This window comes from Tinamus guttatus, unplaced genomic scaffold (assembly GCF_059628265.1).
Source record: "Tinamus guttatus ecotype Peru unplaced genomic scaffold, ASM5962826v1 Tinamus_guttatus_pri_ptg000226l, whole genome shotgun sequence".
NCBI classification, from domain to species: Eukaryota; Metazoa; Chordata; class Aves; order Tinamiformes; family Tinamidae; genus Tinamus; species Tinamus guttatus.
Window position 1 is genome coordinate 4,375,627 of NW_028288760.1, and position 21,681 is coordinate 4,397,307.

Sequence of the window (21,681 nt, forward strand, 5' to 3'; positions counted from 1 at the left end):
GCCAAGCGCGCTTCGCCCTGTGCTGTCTGCAGGCAGGTAATTTAGACATGAAAATGTCGCGTAGCTGGTGGGGGCTGGACCTGCGCAGCTTCGTGTCACTGGAGAAAATGGGGAAGAATGAATGTAGACATCTGATGATAGCACTAGAATTTCTCTGCAGTAACATTACAGTCTATTTAGGTCAGTAATAGTGCTCAGGATTTTCATAGCAAGTTTTTTCATCATATATAAAAAAACAACATCCTGCTAAATTAAAAACAAGACAGGAACTGGGCTTAAGTAGACAATCTTTGCCCTTACTACTTTTTTTTTCCCCTGGGCTGAAGTTACAAGAGCAGCCCCAGTAGTTACTGGGTCAGTTTGAAGCCCTGTGTTGGCAATAGGACATAACCGATGCCCCAAGAGCCCAGCTCTCCATATATGATAATATGGATCTTTCTTTTAGGGTAAAATAGTTCTCCATAAGCCTCACTTTTTCAGCAGAGAGAATGGAAAAGAAAGTAGTATTGTCAGAAACATTCCTTAGGAGACAGGTAAGAATTCTTTATTTTTGTATCAGTTTTGTATTTTTCTTCACAGAGGAAGGCTTCTAAAATTGAAGTGTGGCCAATGCTGGGCTCTAGTAACATAAGCAAAGCACAGAACAGTTCAGGAAGTGTCCATGGTTTGTACAGTTTCATCCACCACCTCCATTTCCAGGAGTGCCACGTTTTCAGTGAGAACAGCAGTAGTTCCTTTTTCACACTTGTATCTGCCGAACCTGTTAGAGAAAAAAAGTGCAAGTTAATTTGGAAGGTGATACTAGGAAAACTCGGATTTAAAATTTTGGATCTAAGCATTTTCTCTGATGTGGGAGTTTATTACGTAAGGTCAAAGTGAGTAAAGAAACTGTGCTTAGTATAACATGTTGTCTTAAGAAAAAATAATCAAGTGCCATGACAAGCAACGTTATAGAAATGTGAGATTTCACCGTGGCGTACAACGATTCTTGTTGCGTAGCCGTGCTCGGAAACACACTCAGTTTTGCAGCTCCAGAGCAATTTTTATCACAGAATTTTATGATAAACCCAGAGCTACCCTTTAAGCCAAGATGTGTGCAGTCCAGCCCTGCTTCTGAACGCGCCCGTAAAAAGGAGCCGTTCTGCTGTGCTCATGCACCAGGAAGTGCCTGGTCTCCTTGGGGCTGGATAGGGGACGTTCTCCCCTGCCTGCCCCCTGCTCCCAACGTGTTTCTGCACGTGCAGTTGCCTGGACCAAGTGCAAGGGGCCTTTAACTGGCACAGGGCTGTTCCTAGTGGCTTTGGCAACAGTGTCTGCCTTAAAAAAGAAGGGCAGGAAAAAGTGATTTCTTCCAACTCTACTATTTTGGCAGCAGACTGAAAAGTTGCACAAGTTGTTACACATAACATAAAAGTACATATTGCAAAAGCCTGTAACTGCCCTGGGGGCTGTGAATCACGGATTAGGCAATGCAGGTCACCAAACAACATGTCTGAGTGTCAGAAGGAAAATGTGTCAGCTTCTCTAACCCTAAAATCTTGCTCACTTTAGAATTTCATCATCTGTGTCCTGAATATTCTCAGTATTAAAAGATCGTATTATGCATACTTAAATGTAACCTTGTTCCCAATAAATTTTGTAGTTGAATATTTGTGACACTAAATTTAGGAGATTCAAAATGGCTGTTTTTAGGGGTAGCATAATAGCAATGATCAAAAGGTGATAACCTTTGTGAAGCATCTCCAAGTGCTACAAACTGCTGAAGTTGAACGTGCTGTGCAGCCCCTCCGTGTGCTTTGAGGAATGAACTGAGAGCCATAAAATGGAGGAGATTGCACAGAAATCTCGTTCTGATGGGGCTTGCCAAAGGAAAGAGCTGGAAAAGGCACAGCACAAGTTTCTGCAGAGCAGAAGTAGCAGGACGGGGCTGCCCCCTGGAACAGCACGAACGCTCACAACTCGCAAAAGTTTTTGTTCCTTTGTACGCAAAGTGGGAAGCAACTTTAATCTGACTAAAAATCTTGCTACTGCCAAATTTAGCTCTTAACTATAAACTAACTTTTCAAAAAGTTACAGCAAAGAGCTGGAGGTTTCGCATGAGAAAACAGCGATGATCAAAAAGCCTGCAGTTTCTGGCAGTCGTGGGAAGGGTGAATTTTCCAGGCACGGGCTGGAGCCCTGGCAGGGAGCGAAGGCAGCGGAGCTGCAGGCCGCGTGCTGGGGCTGTGCTGCTGGCCCTGTCCCCACAGCGGGTTCCTACATCGTGGCTGGTGACAGGCTGTGCTGCCAGCTGCTCCCGTCCACGCTGCCCTGCGGAATTCAGGGACACGGCCAGGCCCGGGGACCACGCGGATGTCAGCAAGAGTCGCAAAGCAGGAAAAGGGCCCCGTTCAGTCACAGGTGTGAAACTGCATGAGACATCCCGACCGTCCAGGCCGTCTCCCTGCTCAGTGCAGAGGGGGCAGGTAGGCGATTTAGTTCTTCCCAATGTTTGTAAATTCCACTAACAACTTCAGTGTTTGACTGCAAGCCATTGGTTGAAATGCTAATATAGTAAACACAGATCTAAAGACAATCCTCTGATAGCTATCAACTACATAAAGCAGTTTTGATAATGTCTGTCTTAAAGCTTTTAAAAATAAACTGAAAAAATCATTATATCATGGAAGACAGGAACTATTTAGCAAACGCACAGATGATGCACAGCTTCAGAAATACCAACCTTTCCCCTTTTTTGTTGGCCACATCGTATGGACGGAGGAAATCCAACTTGTTCTTGCTTATCACACAGAGATCGATGTTGCTGCCAGAGCCCAGATCATTGTATATGCCAGCTGCAATGGCATTCCTCACAAGCTGTTTGGCTTCCTCTTCCTGGAAAAGTTAAAAAAGCTGTCACAGCACAAGTGTTGGCATTTCACAGAAATGTTTGTCCATGTGACAGTGGAAGCTGTGAGCGCTCGGATGCTAAATGAGATATCAGCGCCTGTTCCGTCCCCGCGGCCCCGCGGAGCAGGAGCGTCGGCGCCCGGAGCAGGGCCGGGGGCAGCTCTTCAACCCGAGTGCCCCTCCGCCCCGAACCCTGCTAGATTGCCAGGAACAAGATGAAAACTTCTGTCCTAATGAATGCAGGGGAAAAGAAACCAACGTGATGCTATTCCCTCCCAGGCTTTCGTGCACGTGTACAGTGCCAGTTCCCTGTAGGGCCCTCTCTAACACTTGTATTCAAATTAAATATCCACACTAGGTCCGTAGCAGCTCCGTTACAACCCTTCCCTAGGCAGTGCCTATTTAATCAGCCTCCACAGACCCACAATGAGGTGTGTGATTTTGTAAGAGCGCCAGCGTGGTTTGTAACCTTCAGTCCTTAAAAAGGGCAAATATGAAGCTACTGGCATGCATGCTGCATAGAACTTGCTTTTTAATTTTTTTTTCTTCTTTTGGTATTTAGAAACTGGCTAAACAGCCTTCTAAAACAGAGCACAATAGTCTCTGCTGAACATTAACACTTGCATAATTACCACTCAGGCAAGCGTCTTCTACAACAAAGTATTTCAAAATCATCCAAACTCGCCATCAAAATGATACCCTGTCACAGACCCGTAACCATCATCAGTCCACACGTGTCTCTATGTGTTTTGAATCCCCACAGAAGCTCCCTGCTGCGCTGGCTCCCTCTACAGCTCCCGTGGACGGGTCACGTTCACCTCGGTGCAACGTCAGGTTGCAGCGATCAAAGATCAGAGCTGCAGATACCACAGATAACCGGGAGGGCCAGGAAATCCTTAGTTAGGCTGTAAGTGAAGATACCATTCGGTATAAAGCAATACTGTGAAGCAGCCTTGGTAATGGTGCAGAGGGGCTAGCTGGGCTCTGGTGCGCGTCCCGCAAGGGCGGCTGCAGCTGCGTGTCCACGCGGCCTCCCGGCAGGCGGCGGAGCGCTCCGATACGGCCCGCGACGAGGCGGGTGCCGGTCCAGGCGCACGCACGGGTCGATCCTCGGGCTGCTGCACCGCTGGGCTGGTTTTCCATGACTAGCATGAGGAAACCAGGGAGTATCCCACAGGGAATGCGACAGCGCAGCCTCCTGCTGCGCTCACAGCCCTGGCGCCCCGGACACCCCGCGGCCCCTCGTGCCCCGCTAATGAAGGGCTGCTAATAACCATCTTTAAACAGCTTAATTTGGGTTCTGTTTTTGAGCGAGCTGCTTATTTCTTTCCCATTTTCATTTGGGTTAATCTTTAAAAAAAAAGAAGAAATATTAATTACATTTTCTACCAACCTGACTTGAACCAAACAGTCACACTGCAAATAGTAATAATTTCTGTTTGTTATATCAATTTTCGGTAGCAGCACTCTCAAAAGGAAGTATTTCCTTATTCAGCAGCTAGAAGGCTGATTTCTCTACGCGGATTCACTGCATGCTAAGGTTATTTTATTTAGCACTCGCTCTTTCTCTAAATATATTTAAAATCTCAACCACAGCAAAAGTAAGCATATTAAAGCAAATGAAAAACTATATCTAGATATGTTTTAAAATTAAGTCGTAGCAGCAATAGGGTTAAGCTACCACTGGTGCTGTTATTTTAAGAAAAGCGTTACTACCCCGGCAGTCAGATGTGTGGTTTTCCTTTCTTTCCTTTTAGTTTTTCCAAATTTTAAAAACAAGTTTTGCATAATCATCTTTTAAGTTAAACACTTCAGCATGTATTGACTTGTAGAAGACACCCTTTCTATTAATCTATTTGTAACAAAATATTTTTTACATAGACACTACAGTCAACAGAGATCAGTAATAGTGACACTGAGGCACTGACTACACTGAGGAAGGTCTGAAACAATCTCAGCTCTTTCATCTGATATAGTGCAGCCTAGTTCACAAGCCTGGAATAATTCTAATTATAGGGGACCCTGATACAGTGCTGTGTTCGTTTCCTATTCCCTTTTCATAATTTAGAAAGATGACCAGAAAGACCATGAGAGAAACAGGCCCTTCCTAGAGATCCTGCATACAAAGTTCTAGCAAGAACTGCTGTTTTATGACCAGAAAATAGGGGGTTATAATGAAAGTGCTGACACAGTCTTAACTACAGGGGCATGAATGAGTGACTGTAATAATTAATCTTAAAGAAAAAAAAAACCCAAACCCTAAAAGTTCAGAGTACATAAAAGGAGCACTTCCTACTTTATGGTTGCAAAGACCAAGCTAACTGGGAATATCATTCTCTCGGGTCCACACTGCTTCTTAAATGAGATTACAGCAAGAGTGATGTACTGTAATACAAGTCAGCTGTGACAAGCAGCACTTTATAGAGCTATCTGTTTGTCTCCATCACTGCATCACACAATGTGTCCCAGGACTCCAATGTGCAACTCCATTTACCACTACATGACAAATGGGCAGCACTTGTAAAAGGCACAAAGAGGTCCAGACCAGCCATGTAATGGTCACCACAGATGTACCACGGCGCTTGAGGGGGAAAAACAGACCCCAAGTTCATTAAAGTGACCAGAAATGGATCTTTCAAAATGTGTCTTAGGAATAGTACAGTAAAGGCTAAAATAAATAACTCAGCATGGAAGGCTAATCTGAAATAGTGTTTGATAAATTATTTATAACACAGACAATTGTCTGCATTTAATATTGGAGCTACTGGTAGCGTCTTTAAAAGATGATTTATGTGTTGTAATGCCATTAAGCTTTATATGGGCCCACTGCTAGCTATAAAGTCTGCTGAGATTTAGAGAATGAGTTTTAAACTGTCACTGCAACATCATAGTAGATAGAGACTGTATTAAATCTTTACTTTAAACCTGTTATCTGGAGAGTTGCATTTTGTAGACACTCAAGATCTGATAGATTACCTCTCTACATCTGCTATGGTGCGAGTCACAAACAGCCCCAATAAGGAACTTTTCCACATTATTCTTGTATATGGCTTGAATCCAGTTTCTCTTCTCACTTAAGCAATTTCCAGATTTCAAGGGATACTGAAGTAAAAAGATGAGACTTCTAGGGAGTGCATGGCTCCTTCTACCTCGTAATAATACTCTCTTTGTTAATAGCTATAAATGTATCATTACTCCCGGAGAAGTATAAACAGAGGCTGCAACAATGTTGTGAGTATTATTTCCTGGACATTCAGGTAATCTCACAAGCTTAAACTGGAGATGTTTTTCTGTTTTAATGCCTATTGAAGTACAGTTAATGCCTTCTGTCATTATTGCCCGTATCCAGTCTGATAACTTAGATGTAGTTGAATGCTTTAGTGAGTCTTACCAAGGATGTGAAAGGTTAGTTTCTGCAGATAGCTGGGACTAAACGGCTTATGTGACCCTAGAATGGGGTGTCTCTCATGTGGGAATATCCCTGCAAAGCCGTTCAAACTGAACTGGAGACTCTTCCTCTCCCGGTTCACCCAAGTGAATTACAGCCATGCAGGGATGCGTGCTCCGTGACAGGGGTGAAGACGGGGTCTCCCCCATTCTGCTGAATTTCAGCCGTATGTTATTCCAGAACTGGTTATGTTCTTAAAAAAACAAAACAAAAATACTTAAATCCAAAGCAAAATATGCATATGCCTTCAAATAGCATATTCGTGTTTACTGTTACTGAACAGATGCTACAAACTAAGATAAGCAGAAGTATAGTAATTTCTAAAGCAAATGTGAGAGGGAAAATAACTACTCTAATACTGTGTGTGTAAAGCAGCTCAAGTTATTTTAAATCCAGGTAAAGTGTATCGTGTTGTTTTCCAGCTCTCCCACAGCCTTATTTAACAAGGAAGGGAGATGCCCCAAATTCTGAAACGTCACTTCATTCCCTTGCAGGAGGGCAAGCGAATGGCTCAGTATTTGCACAACAAACAGTGTCAGGAACGCAAAATCTATTCAATACGACCAGAATTTTCTCTCCAGAATACGTCCTGTTCGAATGCTACGAACCACCCCTTCTGCTGTAAGGTAATTTCACTTATGTTTGTCTAGCTTTTAAAGTAGGACTCTTATTACAAAAAAAAATAAAGGCAATTCAAGATTTTCCATAAATATATCTACATTATTTCATTAATACATTAATATATCAAAAAGCAGTATGTAAAAAACTCTTGGAGTTTTTACGCAAATGTTTTTACGCATATTCCTTCATCAACAGATCAAATACGTTTATACTGCGTTTTATATAAGTTTTGCTGTGGATAATATATAAGTAAATATATATTTTTCTACTGCTTTCTCCTAAGAAGTTTCCAATAAAATACACCTCCCTCTGCCCCTAATTACTATTCTCAGGGATAGCAGTACCCTCATGCTCCATTGGTGCACATGCCTGCGAGCCCAGCCTCAGCACCACCTCCCCCTTTCTGAGATCGTGCACCACACAAGTATAATAAACCACGTTAATATTTCATACCAGTGTGAAATATGCTGGAGTATCAATTCAACATCTGCTGTCTTTAGGGTACTGGCGTCCCGCAGAGACACTTTCAATTTGTAATTGAGTTCTATTCTGAATTAATCAGCAGTTTATCTTTTTTAGTAAAATAATGTCTTCTCCACTAACCTGGATTTACATTAACAATTTATGCCAAATTACCTGCCAAGGCAAGAAACTTATATGATTCGGAGCTGCTATTCAATAATATTAGTCCCTATATTTTATGCCTTACGTGAAGACTAGTACAATACATAGTTCCTGAGGTATGGAATTAAATAACGATCTCCCCTCACAGGGGCAGGATTTTTTTAACACTATTTCCATACTTGGAATTAATATAAAAATGCAAATAATTCATCACTACTTGTGTCTGGATAAAGTTCATGGATTTTAGGAAACTGATTCTCAGAATAAAATGAACATGCTCAACAATAAAAGAAACATAAATCCTACATTGCCAGTGTGATACGCTGGATTTTTTTGTTAGAGCTGCATTACCTAGAGGGACACACTGAACATCAGCTCCTAAGGAGCAGCAGGAAATGTAGATCATGAAAAAAAATTGAACTATATACCACGACTGTACCTTTTTTTTGGGGGGGAAGTCTTAGGCTGCCTGGCGACTATTTTCTTCTTGAAGACACCAAACCCTTGTGGTGAGGGGGCCTCGTCTGGCGCCAGGCGCGCGGGGCTCCCGGCGCGGGGCAGCTCCCGCTCCTGCTCCCGCGTCCCGACGCGCTGGGCTCTGCTTCCCGGGATCTGCAGTTACGGGAATCCGCCCATGGAAACGCCTGGAACTGCAACACCTGCCCCTGAGGAACACAGCAGCAGGAACTACCTGTCCGGCACCTGCCCCGTGCACTAACCTGCTCTGGCCTCTATTATTTTGTACCAAGTTTGAAGTCTTACTTTTCAAAGGTAAAGACAGGTGCTTTTTCCATGCAGCAAAGCCCAGTTTAATCTATGGCAAAACTAATTACCTTGAACTAATTTGCAAACAGAAGACGAGAACAAAATGTTATAGGGTATCACAGGTAAGCCATGGAGATGCTGTCAGCAGTTTCCCACCTGATTTCTGTGTAGAAATTGCTACTTTGATACCTTCAAAAACCAGACCTCAAAACACTTCTCAAATTATCTTAAGCATTTCAGAGCATGCTTGCCTATAAAGTGAAACAGAACATTTTTAATCAATCTTCTATTTCTTGTTTAACCTTAGTTCTGCAATGGAATCAATCCAAGGTACGTATCTATGAAAGAAGATGAGAACGGTCCTGACTGTCCAAAGTATCAGGCAGAAATTTAGTTAACTTATAATGATTTTAATTTAAAATGGAAAAACTGCATGCTAAACCTTTATTTTCAGGATGACTGTCTGTCCTAACACCTGAAACTTATCCAGGTAAATACATGGCTCTAAGGGAGAAAATAATATAGGTATGTAAGGAAAGCATGAAATCTGTATCAACATGAGCTCTGTCAGTGAAGTTATGCCACTAGCAGTCACTGAGTAATGAAATAAACAGATACACAGAGCACATAAATACTGAGTACTTATTTTTGTACGAGAAGTCAGGGTTTTTTCATTCACCTAATCTGTGTGTTTGACACCAACAGGGGTTCAAGTATCTCAGGCAGGCTCTCCAGCTTAGCTCTGATAGTCTGGCTTGATCTCTATTGTCTGGTGTCTGAGTTGAGCCGACAAACCTCCCAGCAAGTGGTCACCTTCCGACGGAGTCATTAAACCCCTGCCTGTCAGCTGGGGGGATTAGCCTGCAGACTTCACACCTGAGCCCTATGGCGGGGACACGGGCATTCTGATCACCAGCACTAATGAATACAGAATTCATATGCAGCTTGTCATTGCTCCTGAGCCCCGAATCGCACAGATGCAGGCTAAATAAGACTGATGAGACAACTATTGTTGAAAATTAGAGTTTTGACAGTTTCCAAAAATACCTCAGTGTTACTAGTAGTAGCTAATAAACAAAAATACTGCCACTATATCGAGGAGCAGTAAGAAATAGAACCACAGAAACATATTTGAATGATTTGTATAGCAGCTGCTTAAAAATGGGAGAAAAAGACACCTTCGTAAATTTTTTTTACAACACCTTATGCTTTTTTTTTTAACCAAAATAAAATGTTTGCAGCGAACCTGGCATTTAGACCATGTCCCCCTCCTCGCCTGCGTGGGACACGGAGCGGCGCACGGGGACCTCGGGAACCAGCGGTACGGCCAGAAACAACCCGGTGAGCCAGGAGAGCCCCGGTCTACACGGGGCTTTACACCTAGAGCACCTCCAAGCTCTTCCCTTCTCTTGTTTTCCTTTGTGAACACACATCCTCTCACAGCTGCAACTATTTGTCAAGAAGGTTACTAGCACCAACTTGCCCCCATCTGCTTGCCCCTTCTCCATTTTATGCAGGTTACACAAACCTGCAAATAAAAAAATAGATCTAGAATTCCAGCATTTAATACTACAGAAAGAGTTTGTCTTAGATCATGATGATTTCCATATTTATTTCTTTACTCTTCTTTATAAGGTCACAATCTGTGGATATATTTGCAATACCTGACTGCAAGGTTTAAAACCATGTGGCTACTCTATTGAAACTCTACTGAAAGAAAAATTGGCTGCTCTGCAAGATCTTAAGCTCAAAACACTCTATTAGATGTGCTGTTCTTCCACTTATGTTTTTTAAAGTAGATCTATAGCTGCCCACATGACAGATTAATATTGTTCTACAGTAGTTAGGTGCTTGGCATTACATTTTTGAAGCATCTACAGGCCTTCGGGGCTGAAAGTGTTCACATCTTCAGCAATCTATAATGGTTCCTCTAGAGGCCAGCACTTGCTTCATAATGAAACATGCCCCATAAATCAGCTTGCCGAAGTGGCACTCGTGCACGTCACCATCCATCTTAGCAGTTTCTCTGAAGGCTGTTGGGTAGAGATCATCTCCCAGCATTGCAACCAGGGAAAGGACCATCACAGTTGGCACTGATAAAGCATGTGCTACTTAAATCTGAAGACACTAAGTCTATGGAAAAAAACACATCCTGCTGGTGTTAGCATGCCTCAGGCAGTGGTAGAAGCCTCAGCAACTCATCTTCAAAAGGCAAAGAGCCAGGGCTCTAGAAACCTGCAAAAATTGGCTAAGCCCGCAGTCTTTTTTTTTCTTTTTTTTTTTTTCTTTTCAGTTGAGCATCTTCAAAGTCTACAATTCTAACTGTAGGGCACAGCAGCTGCCACTGCAGATTTGATCCTCTCAGCTTTTGGCAGCTCTCAACTTGAAATTCTAGCAAAAGAATTTTTCAAGTTGCTATTATTGCCTGTCATGGATTTATAAATATTGTGCACTATCTGCTGTGGCATGGCTCTCATGGGACACCAGTGCATGCCAAAAGCATAACAGAATGAAATACAGTTCCTATTCTTCAAATAAATGCTAATTTTTTTTAACTGTGCTCACACGATGTGTTTGGTGATCAGCTTCAATAGTACAGAATATATATCAGAAGGAAAAAGGCTGATTGTCTTTTCCAGTAGTATTCAGCTGCTACTTTCATTAAGCTTGTTTAATTACATTCCAGATGCTAATTTGCAAGTCGATACCAGAGGGTGCAGGACAGTCTGCCTTTGAATCATTTTTCTGTGATGTGATGGTCTTGCAGCACACCACTACCCTCCAGTAGCCCTAGCAAGATATTCTGACAATTAGTGCAAAAGAAACCAGTATTCATCTTGACAGAAAAACAGTAATTCTCTACCCATTATAATAATTTAATCTCCAGGAATTTCAAATTTTAGCACTGCCATTTTATACAAGCTTATGTAATACATAGGTTGTGTACTTTCTATTTAATTTGTTTTAATTTTAATAAAATACCATTTGCTATTTGGCTATTTTATTGAAATGAGTATAAAAAAAAAGTGACTTTAAGCTGGCAGACATAATGAAATATGAAGTGTTTAACAGTACCGTTGAGCTTTATCACCTAAAACGTCGCTGGTGCAGTTACTCCAATTATCAAACCATTGTTAGCCAACAGAATGCTCAGTAAAAACAGAAGAAGGGATAAGGTGCACGCACATCTCCAAGATCTAAATATCCATTTCAACAAATCGGTAGGTAGCATTTCTACATGCTTGTTATAACAGTGAATATCTGCTGCCATTTAAGGTTGTGTATGAAGACAATTTAATTAGGATGACCTTTCTAAATAGGAAAAGTTGGAAATTTACCAATTTTTGGTGGCTCTTTTTAGCTGGTCTTACACAAAGAATGACTTAAAATACAAGCTTGAAAACTAGCTGAGAATGAGATAAGATTTTTTAGTTTCCTAGCATAGATCTTTGACATTTGTATCTTTGAAAGGGTACTATTATTCCGTAGCTGTTGATGCCAAAGATTTGTAGGCCATGTTTTCGGTATGAATAGCACACACACCACGTGCATAGCCACATAAGAGGCTGCAAAAAGACTGTCATTCTCCAAACAGCATGCAGGGAAAAAAAAAAATGGAGAAAAAAAGTACAGATTCTTCCTTTATATTTAATGGTTCTTTCTATTAGTACAACATAATGCTTAGAGAAGAAACTTGAGTGCCTAATTCAAAATATTCCAGTATTTTTGATAGCCTTCATAAACTGGAGGCCAAAAGTCCAATTTCTTCAGCTCCTGCCCAACACCCAGGAACTCCTGCAGTTTTGTAATTTAGCACAGCTACCACTATTTCATACAAAGCGATAGAATAGGAGCTGTTTCCAGGAATAACTGGGAAACTGCTTATCCCTCACCAGCTCTTAAGCAGTTTAATACTGGAAAACTGCCTGAAACAAATTTTTAATTCAACTAGTATATAAATCAGGTTTCTTCATGAAACTTAAGAGGGTAGAACAAACAATTTCAAATTTAGGTAGTCCATTTCAGAGAGGAATTCTGTGGACTTATGGGATTACCCTCTGAAAATGTATCCCAGTCAATGCAATATTTGAGAGTAGAAAAGGCCAACACTAGAAGCACTATAAAGACTGGGAAAATATGACAACTTTCTGAAGTCAGTCAATCTGTACTTTTTCTGCATTATTCAGTGATATTGAATAGCTGTAAGAATTGCTGCATCTGTGTTTTAGATTCGAATAATATTATGGAAAGTGTTAGTAGTACTGAATATACCCCATCATCTTGAAACCTAACTGATTTCATATTTTACTCTAGTATTTTTTGTTGTTTTTCCAGTCGTGTACTCTTTTTTAATGATTAAGATACCTGCACAAAGAGAATGACCAGCTGCTGATGGGTGAGGGAAAACAGCACACAGCAAAACCAACCTCACCAAGGCTATCAAAGCCCTGAAGCACCTGTAATCAGTAAGTTATTTGTATTCCAAACTTTGAGTTATATTAAAATATGAAGTTTTATCAGCACTTAGGTTTGCAAGAAATAAGATTTTTTTTAAGACTGATTTGAAAGCTTTGCAGTTATTTGACATTAAAACATTTTAAAAGTAAGAAACCAGAACAGGTTTAACTTTTTTAAAAGCTTCAAACCTCTTAAATTCTTAAGGTCATGAGAATTACTGAAGGAAAAAACACTGAACTTTTAAAAATCATTTCTTACCTCCATGTCTGGTTTGTATTTATCTTCAAACACTGCCATAGCTGCTAGTGATCCAGAACCTATTGTAATAAAATTAAGAGATAATGCTATTTAGCTACTATTTTTAAAAGAAAAGATACCAATTAAATAACAGCACCACAAAACAGTCTAAAAGTCTATTTTAGTTTACTAAAACACTCTCAAGTGTCCATCCTGTTGAGGTCCCGCACCTAATTTAATCTTAAATTTACATCTTGTGCACAAAGACCTGTTGTGGCCCCATTTCTGACAGCCTTTTCTTTGTAATACCACACACTGACACAAAAATGAGGTTAGAAAAAACTGAGTTAAGTGAATGCCACAGCTTCTAATTCCTACTCCTCCGTTTCTCCTGTCCCACTTCTGTGCCTAGCCATGTTAGGGGATATGTCACTTAATACTGAGCCGCTCGGAATGAATAGATTGTTTTAATGAGCTGCCCTGGCACAGTCACCTTGACACACTGGGATGAGTGAACCAGCAGTGGTAACAGGGTAGGTGGCTGCTGCCATCAGGTTATTTCCCACATCTACTCTAAAACAGTTCACTATGCATTTATTTTGTGCCATTATTTTTACTTTGAACAATAACAGCTGAATAGACAAAATGACAGACAGGAAAGCATGCGTTTAACATTACCTCTCTGATGCACTGAAAGGAGGCACTGCAAGGGTAGCAGCGTAACAGAACCCACCTCTCCCCACAGCGCCGTAACTGCACCTCTTATAAATATGCTTTCCATAAATGGATATAAAAAGCAGTATGATACTATCTAAAATTGTAAGCTGGCTTTGTTCAGAAAGAGGGAATCCACAAGATATCTTATCTGTCTGTGGCCCTGACCATATTTCAGAGAGCTCTACTTTTGGGGAGTGCATAAAGTTACCTGCAATTTTTTACACCAATTAGAAGATTTTTTTGGCATTTATTACTTTTTAACTTGTTTTGCATACTGCTATCTGTTTAGCTGGGTCACAAAGAAAGCCATATTTTCTATTTAAAATGATTTGTGTATATCGCTTGACCACCTCAATGGTTTAGTGAAAGAAAAAGGCAGCGATTAAACAGTTTCAAATGAGGTGTCCTGCTGATTTTATCAAGTCTGCTGAATGTATAATGAAAAAGGAGAAGCTGACAGTGACACTGTTGAGGAAATACAGACTACCTTATCTGAACCATTTAAGGAGGTCCAATTATAGATCAAATTTAAAGGGTAGAAACAGCAGATTTACAGACACAAATCAATGAACATGGTAATCCCAATGAATATGACAGATATTCCTGTTACAGAATATTGCTGTGGTTGAGGATCATTACCTTTACAGTACCAAATACATCACATCTAAAAGCAGTAGGACATTCTAAGTGTGTACTTGTATTACAAGCAATGACTATTCATTTATACCTCAGAGCAATAGGAAACTCCATTTTTTAAATGCTGAAACTGGGAATAAAAAGGATTTTTAAGAGACTAATAGCAGAAATGAACTGCTGATACAACAGAGCAAATCACCAAGTAGAAGTAATTCTACTGAACCTTTAACCAAGGTCAAGGTTAGGTCTGTTCCAAAGCAAATACAGGGCTCAAACCATAAAATAGTACCTGTGGAATTACACAGGAAAAAGAAAACCCGTGAACCAAAGCAAAATTTTGAAGTATGGTTTTCTTACTGCAGCAGCTAAAAAAGCACAGAAATCTTAGGCATGAAGGGACTGTGGAGCATTTCCTCCTGTGCGGGAAATGGCCCTTCCCTAGGCCCCGTGTTCAGCGCCCAACAAAACCCGATTTGTAGCAAGCGTGTTTGCTTCGTGCAGAAACAAGTTTAAAAATTTCCAGTCCTAATGTCTGGAGAAAGACAAAATCCCAAGACTGCAGAATACAACCTATGTGTTCAGAACAGATGTTGCCATTTCATATACACGATATTCAATGTAAGGTTAAGATTCAATATTACTAAAACACAGCAGTTTAATCTCAAACTTATTAAAACATTCAGGAAAACTGTATCATTATGTAACATGCTTAACTGAGCTCAGATTCAAAATAATACCAAAACAAGTTATTTATCTAGGACACATATTTATTTAACCTGGACTTTTAACTATATACAACCGATGCAGATCTAAGAATGCGTAGTCTGACAAAGTATTCTTTAAAGATTTGAAAGATATGGCTGTTCTGTGAATCAGCAATGATAACAAAACAAAGCACAACTGGTAAAGCCTTCAGGTATATGTTATTGCATAAAGTTCAGACACAAACTTTCAGCCATTTAAAAAATATATTTTAGCTGCTATGAATGATTAGTTCAGGAACTCAATCACCAAGAAAAGAAGTCTCATCAGATCCAAAAAATTGATTTTGCGTAAGTTTTAAGTAAGCTTTACTTCAGAAACATAAATATTAATTAAATATTAATTTAGCATCTGAACACAAGCATGGACTGACAACCAAAATACAAGATCTGAAATGAGGAGTTATGTACTGAGACAAATCTTTTCAGTCTAATAGTTAGCATGAACCAGAGAATTTACCTGTGAGACAGTAAGAGTTTATTTCTGTCCTTAACTATGCTTTTTTTTATCCTTTCCTAAGTCCTTAGGACAGAGTCATTCAGAAATTTGTGGGATTTGACTGTACTAAATTCACATTAAAAATGCCATTTGGCCTTTACTTGAGGAGTTTTACAATTTCAGTGTTAGATTTGAAGTGATAGATGCGGATGCACAGAAGAAAAATAAAAAAGTGGACAATTTCTGCATTTTGCAGCTGCAGTGGCTTTTTTGAAGCAGTTGAACAGGATCCTTTAGCAGAACGCTCACCGAAGATTCCTCTGCTAGGCAGAGCGCTTTCCAGCGAGCGCGGCCCCGTGTGCTCCGTCAGCCTCCCCGCCGCAGCGCGAGCGCGGCCTTGGGAGAGCAGCGCCGAGACCTGCTCATCCATCAGTGCCAGCCCTCCCTGACAGCACATTCATCCACGCGCGCTCATTGTTATTCAATTTGCCGCTCATTCGAGGTAAGAATTGGGTGATCTCCACAGCCCCATCGATTGGGATCATTTTTCACCCTGGTTCCTCGTCTCGGTGGTGGTACTGCTTGCTCTGCAGGCCAACGCTGCCAATGCATGAAGAGCTGATTTATGAATATGAAGCAATGCCAGTACCAGGGGACTAGGCTCAGCCACTAGAGACCACTGGAACATACTTACAGTATCTGAAAGCTGAACTACAGACTTCAAATGGTTTAATTTTATGCATGCATTTCATTATAACTCTTGGCCAGAAGCTTTCCTAGACAAGCCAAGCAATCAGACAATCTTGCATCGTTTGCTGAAATCCGTTTTTGTCCTTTGTCAGCATAAACAGGTTAATTTGATGTTTTCACTCCTGAGTAAGCACTGAATATTTTTTTAAATCTATCTTGCAAGACAGTGTGTTCATCCACAACCACATAGCAGCTAAGATACTTTAGGGAAAAAAAAAAAACCCACACACAAAATTACTCACATTTCCTGTTTAATATTGAATTTCCAGAAATTAACTGGCCAATTTAATAAACTGCATGTTGAACATCTGAAAAGTGACACCTACACCTAGCTACACTCAATTCCTACAGAAGCTTTCTGCAGTAGCCATTCAAAACTGCAGAATGCCTACAAAACTTCCAGCAATAGGTTACTCAGCTTATAAATTAATTATTTGACTTGAATACCCAATCTGTTAAAGGATGCATGTTCACTTGGGATATTACAACGTTCCTTAGAGCTGAATGTGATCCAAAGTGTGTTTTTTAGCATAAGAATTAATGAGCTTCAGTATGTTTATTTACATTACAGATGTACCTAGCAGTGATATGTACATACGTGCCACTGAAAATATAATGACTCAGTGAAGATATGAATGTGAACTTCTCCAGGAAGCATATGCTGCATCAATCTGAGCATGCAGTAACCTGCTAATAGTAACAGGACCTTATTTTCAGCAATGCAGGGTATGCTGACAGAAGCAAATTCTACAGTGTTTTTAAACAGTGCCTTTGGGTTGCATCTTACTGCAGGTTTTAGGTTCTTGAGCTGTAAGATTAACACCGTGCTTCACTTGTGCTTCAAGGCAGCCCATTTGTACTACACATTCACCTCTAATAGTTCTTGCAGAGCTCCTCACCCACCAAACTTTTTCTTGAGGTTTACAAGGATCATTTTTTTCATATACTATTCAAACATTGCCCACGATAACTGCATGGACAAGCAGTGTCAGTGCACTAACCACTGCAGATGGCAAGGTAAAGGACATTTCATTGAGAAAGACTTTGTTTGAAAGCGTGAACAAGTGACCAGGCAACAGGTCTACAGCAGACAATGAATCAAAGTTTAAGCAGAAGTGAATTGAATGCAGTGATTCCACTTCCTACCTATGTGATTTTTTCCTGGTACAAGGTTATTTTCATGGAATGAAAGATGAATGGCCAAGATTTTCAGAAGTATCACATTGTTGGACTAGATGATCTCTAGAGGTCCCTTCCAACCTTAAACATTCTGTGATTCTGTGTGATTTTAAGGCTTTTAAAACAAAAGTGCTAAGGTAACAGTGTACATAGCAGTCATGGGACTTTATTCAGGCAATCAGCTGCTAACAGCAATATGAAGTCATTTATGGCTTTACAGTTCATTTTATTAGGTATAAGGCCATTAAAAGAATCAGACATTTAAAGCAATCAGGCATTTACACCTTTTAAGGTATCAAAGGCTAAGCAATGACATCACATGGCATAACTGTTACAGAGATCTTATTTGCCAAGTAAATAATTTACCCATTTATTTGGTAATGGCACCATCTATTGGTCCTATACCATCTTTGCAGAATTTCTGTAAATTTACTAAAGTTCTCCTTTCAAACTGAACCCAATTAATTGAATTAAACTGTTAAAATAGTACAGTTTTAAGAGGCACGTGATACCTTATTTGTTGAAGTGTGTGTTAAATGTAAAGATAGATGTTAAAACACTACCAATTTCATTAACTTTCTGTATACATTCTGGTTCAGGGGTCACAGCCTCTCAAGATGGCTAATATGTATGGAACTGATCTGTCCCACAGAAAACCTCATGCTCAGTGACATTTGTAAGACACACTTTTCTAAGCTTTGCTTTAACCCACTTCTAGTTTTTGCTTTCAATTTTCATAAGAAGACTCATCATATATATATTAGTCTTCCTCTATTAAGTCAGGATCTTATTTTTTCCCCTGTTCTTCTCCAAGAGCCTTTTTATTGTACTAAGTATGTGATCTCAAAGAGGTTCACGTTTCTGCTGAACATGTTTTGCACCAGTACAGGCTGGGAGCTGAGCTGCTAGAAAGCAGCTCTGCAGAGAAGGACCTGCGAGTGCTTCCTTGTGGCCAGCAAGGAAAGCTTGAGATAGTAATGCTTAATAACCTAGTGGTGTGCTACTAATTTCACTTCAACACCTCTTCATTAGATAGGATAAGGCCAAAATTTCTCTATTGAGAAACCCTAAATAGTAGTTAAGACCCATTATTATACACAGAAAGCAAACCAGACTGGTGTTGCTTCACTAGATTGAAGCACTTCCCTGAGTAAGAGTCTTCTCAAAGAAGAAAGATAATATTGCACCTGCCTGACAACTTAATCTCTGAAGTCTGAACTCACAGCAAGTCATAGAAATTAAGTAAAAACATTTTAAATAATAAACTCAAATATTTAAGCTTCTTCGCAGGAGTTCTGTTACAATATTGTGGGATATCACTTACCCATGGTAACATAAGGCAATTTATCAGTTGATCCATGGGGATAAATGCTGTAGAGGTGAGGTCCAGTGACATCTACTCCTCCTAAAACCAGGGCAGCACCAATGTAGCCTTGGTACCTAGGAAGAACGATTAGCTGTGAACCTGAACACCTTTGTGAAAGCTCTTGTTCCTTTTAAACGCAATGTATGCACTAGAGAAATTTTCCACAGTTATACTACATGCATCTCAAAGTCACAAAGACTAAGAGATGACTCTCAGTTTAGATCTTATCCTGCTGTTTCAACAGCATTATAAATAAGAAAACCATTCAGTTACCTGAAAAGCATTTGCTTTAGCATCCGATTAGCCGTGGCAACCCTTGGGAGCCGGCCAGTAGACAGCGAATGGAGCTCCAGATTGGAGGAAATCAGCTGAGTGGTCATGTCGGTATCTGCAGCTGTCCCAGCACCGCAACAACTGGAAAACATCGCCAGCAATTGGGAAAGGTGAGAAGGGAAACTCCTCTTTAAGGCCAAATCTGACCTCTGTTTTATCCAACAACCCTAAATGCCTTCTCCCTGCTCCCCCCAGCTTATCCTCAAGAGACCCAAACTGCTATAGTTGATGGCAGCTCCTTCCTGCTTTTGTCCCAAGACTTTCAGAGTTTCTGCAATGCAAAACTCATACTACTAGTAACCCTAGAGGATGGAATATAGAAATATATTCCGAAAAGATTTTAAAACTAATAACAAACACCCTTGGACTGTAAATGCTGAAGTTGTGTTCCTCTTTCTCCAGGTAAAGAGGAGGAAATCGAGTTTTTATTTATATATTCAATATTTCCAGGGTGTGAAACAGGACAGCCTGATAGCCTTTGCTATTACACCCATCCTTAAACAAGTGCTTATTTTTCCCCCAGGGGAAGTAGCCTCTCCCGCAAGCCCCGTCCGCGGCGCAGCGCTCACTAGATGTTGGGCGCGATGAAGTGTATCTTGGAGCAGTTCTTGTCGGCCACCACCATGCCCTCGGTCGCCCTGGTGTCCGCACCCAGCACGATGCCGTCCTGCAGGGAAGCGCCATCAGCCCCGCGCGGCCCGGCCGTGCCTGAGCGGGGCCGGGGCCGCGCGAGGCCGCCTCACCTTGAAGACGACGCCGGCGATGGTGGTGCCCGTCTTGCGGGCCGCGGGCACCCGCAGCCCCTTCTGACTCAGCTCGGCCTCCAGCAGCGCGTTCCTGCAACACGGGGGGACAAGTGGCGCCGGGCAGCGGCTCCCGCGGCCGCCCTCCCCGCCGCCCCCGGCCCCGCTTCCCCGGCCCCGGCCTCACCGAGCGCAGTTGTCGAAGCTGAAGCCGCCGCCGGGCGCCTGGAGCACGGAGACCGCCGCCATCTTCTCGCTGCCGGCAGGGACGGGCGGGCGGCGCCGCGCGAGCGGTTCCGGGTCGGCCGCCTGCGCGCGCAGCGGGGCCGGGCCGAGCCGGGCGGAGCCGGGCCGGGCCAAGGCGGGCCAGGCGGAGCGGGGCCGGGCACTGGGCGCCGCGTACCGCTCCGCTCCCGCATGGGGCCCCGCCGCGAAATGGCGGCCGCGGCGGGGCCGCCCTGAGGCGCGGCCCGGGCTAACTTCGGTTTATGGAAGTTTATACGAAAGGGGCAGTTTTTCGGGTTCTTCAGGCTCTGTTTGCACCTTGCACAGACTCACCCTGTCTTGTTGCTTCTTCCTCTGCGTCAGTTTCATCATGTTTACAGCCAAAGCGAATGGCGCGTGGACTGCACGGTCAGACAGTGCAGTGGGATTTGTAAAAAGCTTGTAGATTTCCAAGCCAAAGGAAAGGAAGGGTCAAAAGGGGAAAAATGCAAATGTGTACATAGATCTTACAAGAAAAAAAACTGTTGCATGAGAGCTCTTAAGCAGGAATTGCAAATCCATCTGAGAATTCAGAGCTCTTAGTGCAATGGTATATAATGAGATAGACAAATACCTTTTCCAAAAGCCTGCGGTATGCGAAGAAGGTCACTGAAATCAACTCCCTGTTTTTCTGGATGAACTGCAGTAGACCTCTACTTTAGCTTTCCTTTTTCTCTAGCTCACTGACATTTTAAAAAGGTTGTCCCAATGTATTAGGTAACAGAGCTTGCGGTAACAACTCAGGGTATTTAAAGCATTGCAAGCATGTGGCGGGATTTCTCTAAAGTCTACCAGGTTTCAAATCTGCTTTCTGAGTGCCCAGGTGACTGAAATTACAAGTCTTGCTGATTAGGAAGATTTAAGTAAGATGTTACTAGCTTCAAACGTTAAATGCTCCCAAGCACTTGGTGGTGAGGGAACAGGGATCAGCTTCTCCTGGGGGCCTGGAGGTGCGGTGAGGATGCACAGCCGATGCTAAGCAAAGCCTGGTGACACGGGTGGAAGCTCTGCCCGCTGAAGAGGAGGAGAAGGAGCCCGAGGTTGAAACCTGCAGCAAAGTGATGGACTCATCTGTTTTGCTCAGTGCCCCTGGGTTTGTGTTAGCTTGCAGAAAGCCCTGTTGTGCAGGCTGGCACTGCCCGGGGTGCTCTGCAAAGTTGGTAGGATTCCAGAGATCGCTTTTTCTTTTGGCACGGGCTAAATCAGAGCGTGTTCATTGGCTCTGTGTATCTGAAGTCCCACGCAAGGCTTGGTGCTTGGATCGGGGTGCAGTATTCTGGGACTGCAGCCTCCGGCAGGCTACAAAAGACCATCCTTAGAAAAACAGATTTGTGCTGGGATAGCCTGCACGCTCATCTCCCTCTTCTTTCAGCCCTTGGGTAACTAAAAATCCCGTTTCCTTGTAAACTGTCTAGGCGGCAAAGCTGCCCGAGAGAAAGAATATCCTGCTG

The 21,681-nt window shown here is 42.0% G+C and overlaps 1 protein-coding gene across 1 annotated transcript; it reads right to left on the minus strand.

Annotated features, from left to right (window-relative positions):
• Positions 1-522: 522 nt before the first annotated feature.
• PSMB7 (proteasome 20S subunit beta 7) lies at positions 523-20,264 on the minus strand. The gene is made up of 8 exons (XM_088525389.1): positions 20,154-20,264; positions 19,967-20,060; positions 19,793-19,890; positions 19,164-19,304; positions 18,849-18,964; positions 13,064-13,122; positions 2,723-2,874; positions 523-760 (listed from the first exon to the last, which is right to left on the minus strand). Exons 1-8 carry the CDS (start codon positions 20,213-20,215, stop codon positions 649-651), a joined length of 834 nt encoding a protein of 277 aa, XP_088381515.1. The 5' UTR covers positions 20,216-20,264; the 3' UTR covers positions 523-648.
• Between the last annotated feature and the right edge of the window lie 1,417 nt (positions 20,265-21,681).

Bases quoted from the DNA above. Each gene is read 5' to 3' on its own strand.
- PSMB7 (XM_088525389.1), bottom strand. From the start codon at position 20,215: ATGGCGGCGGTCTCCGTGCTCCAGGCGCCCGGCGGCGGCTTCAGCTTC. The intron at 19,305-19,792 runs GTGAGCGCTGCG...GATGTTTTCCAG, and splicing joins TTCATCGCGCCCAACATCTA to TTGTTGCGGTGCTGGGACAG. The intron at 13,123-18,848 runs GTAAGTGATATC...TTATTACAATAG, and splicing joins ATTGCCTTATGTTACCATGG to GTTCTGGATCACTAGCAGCT.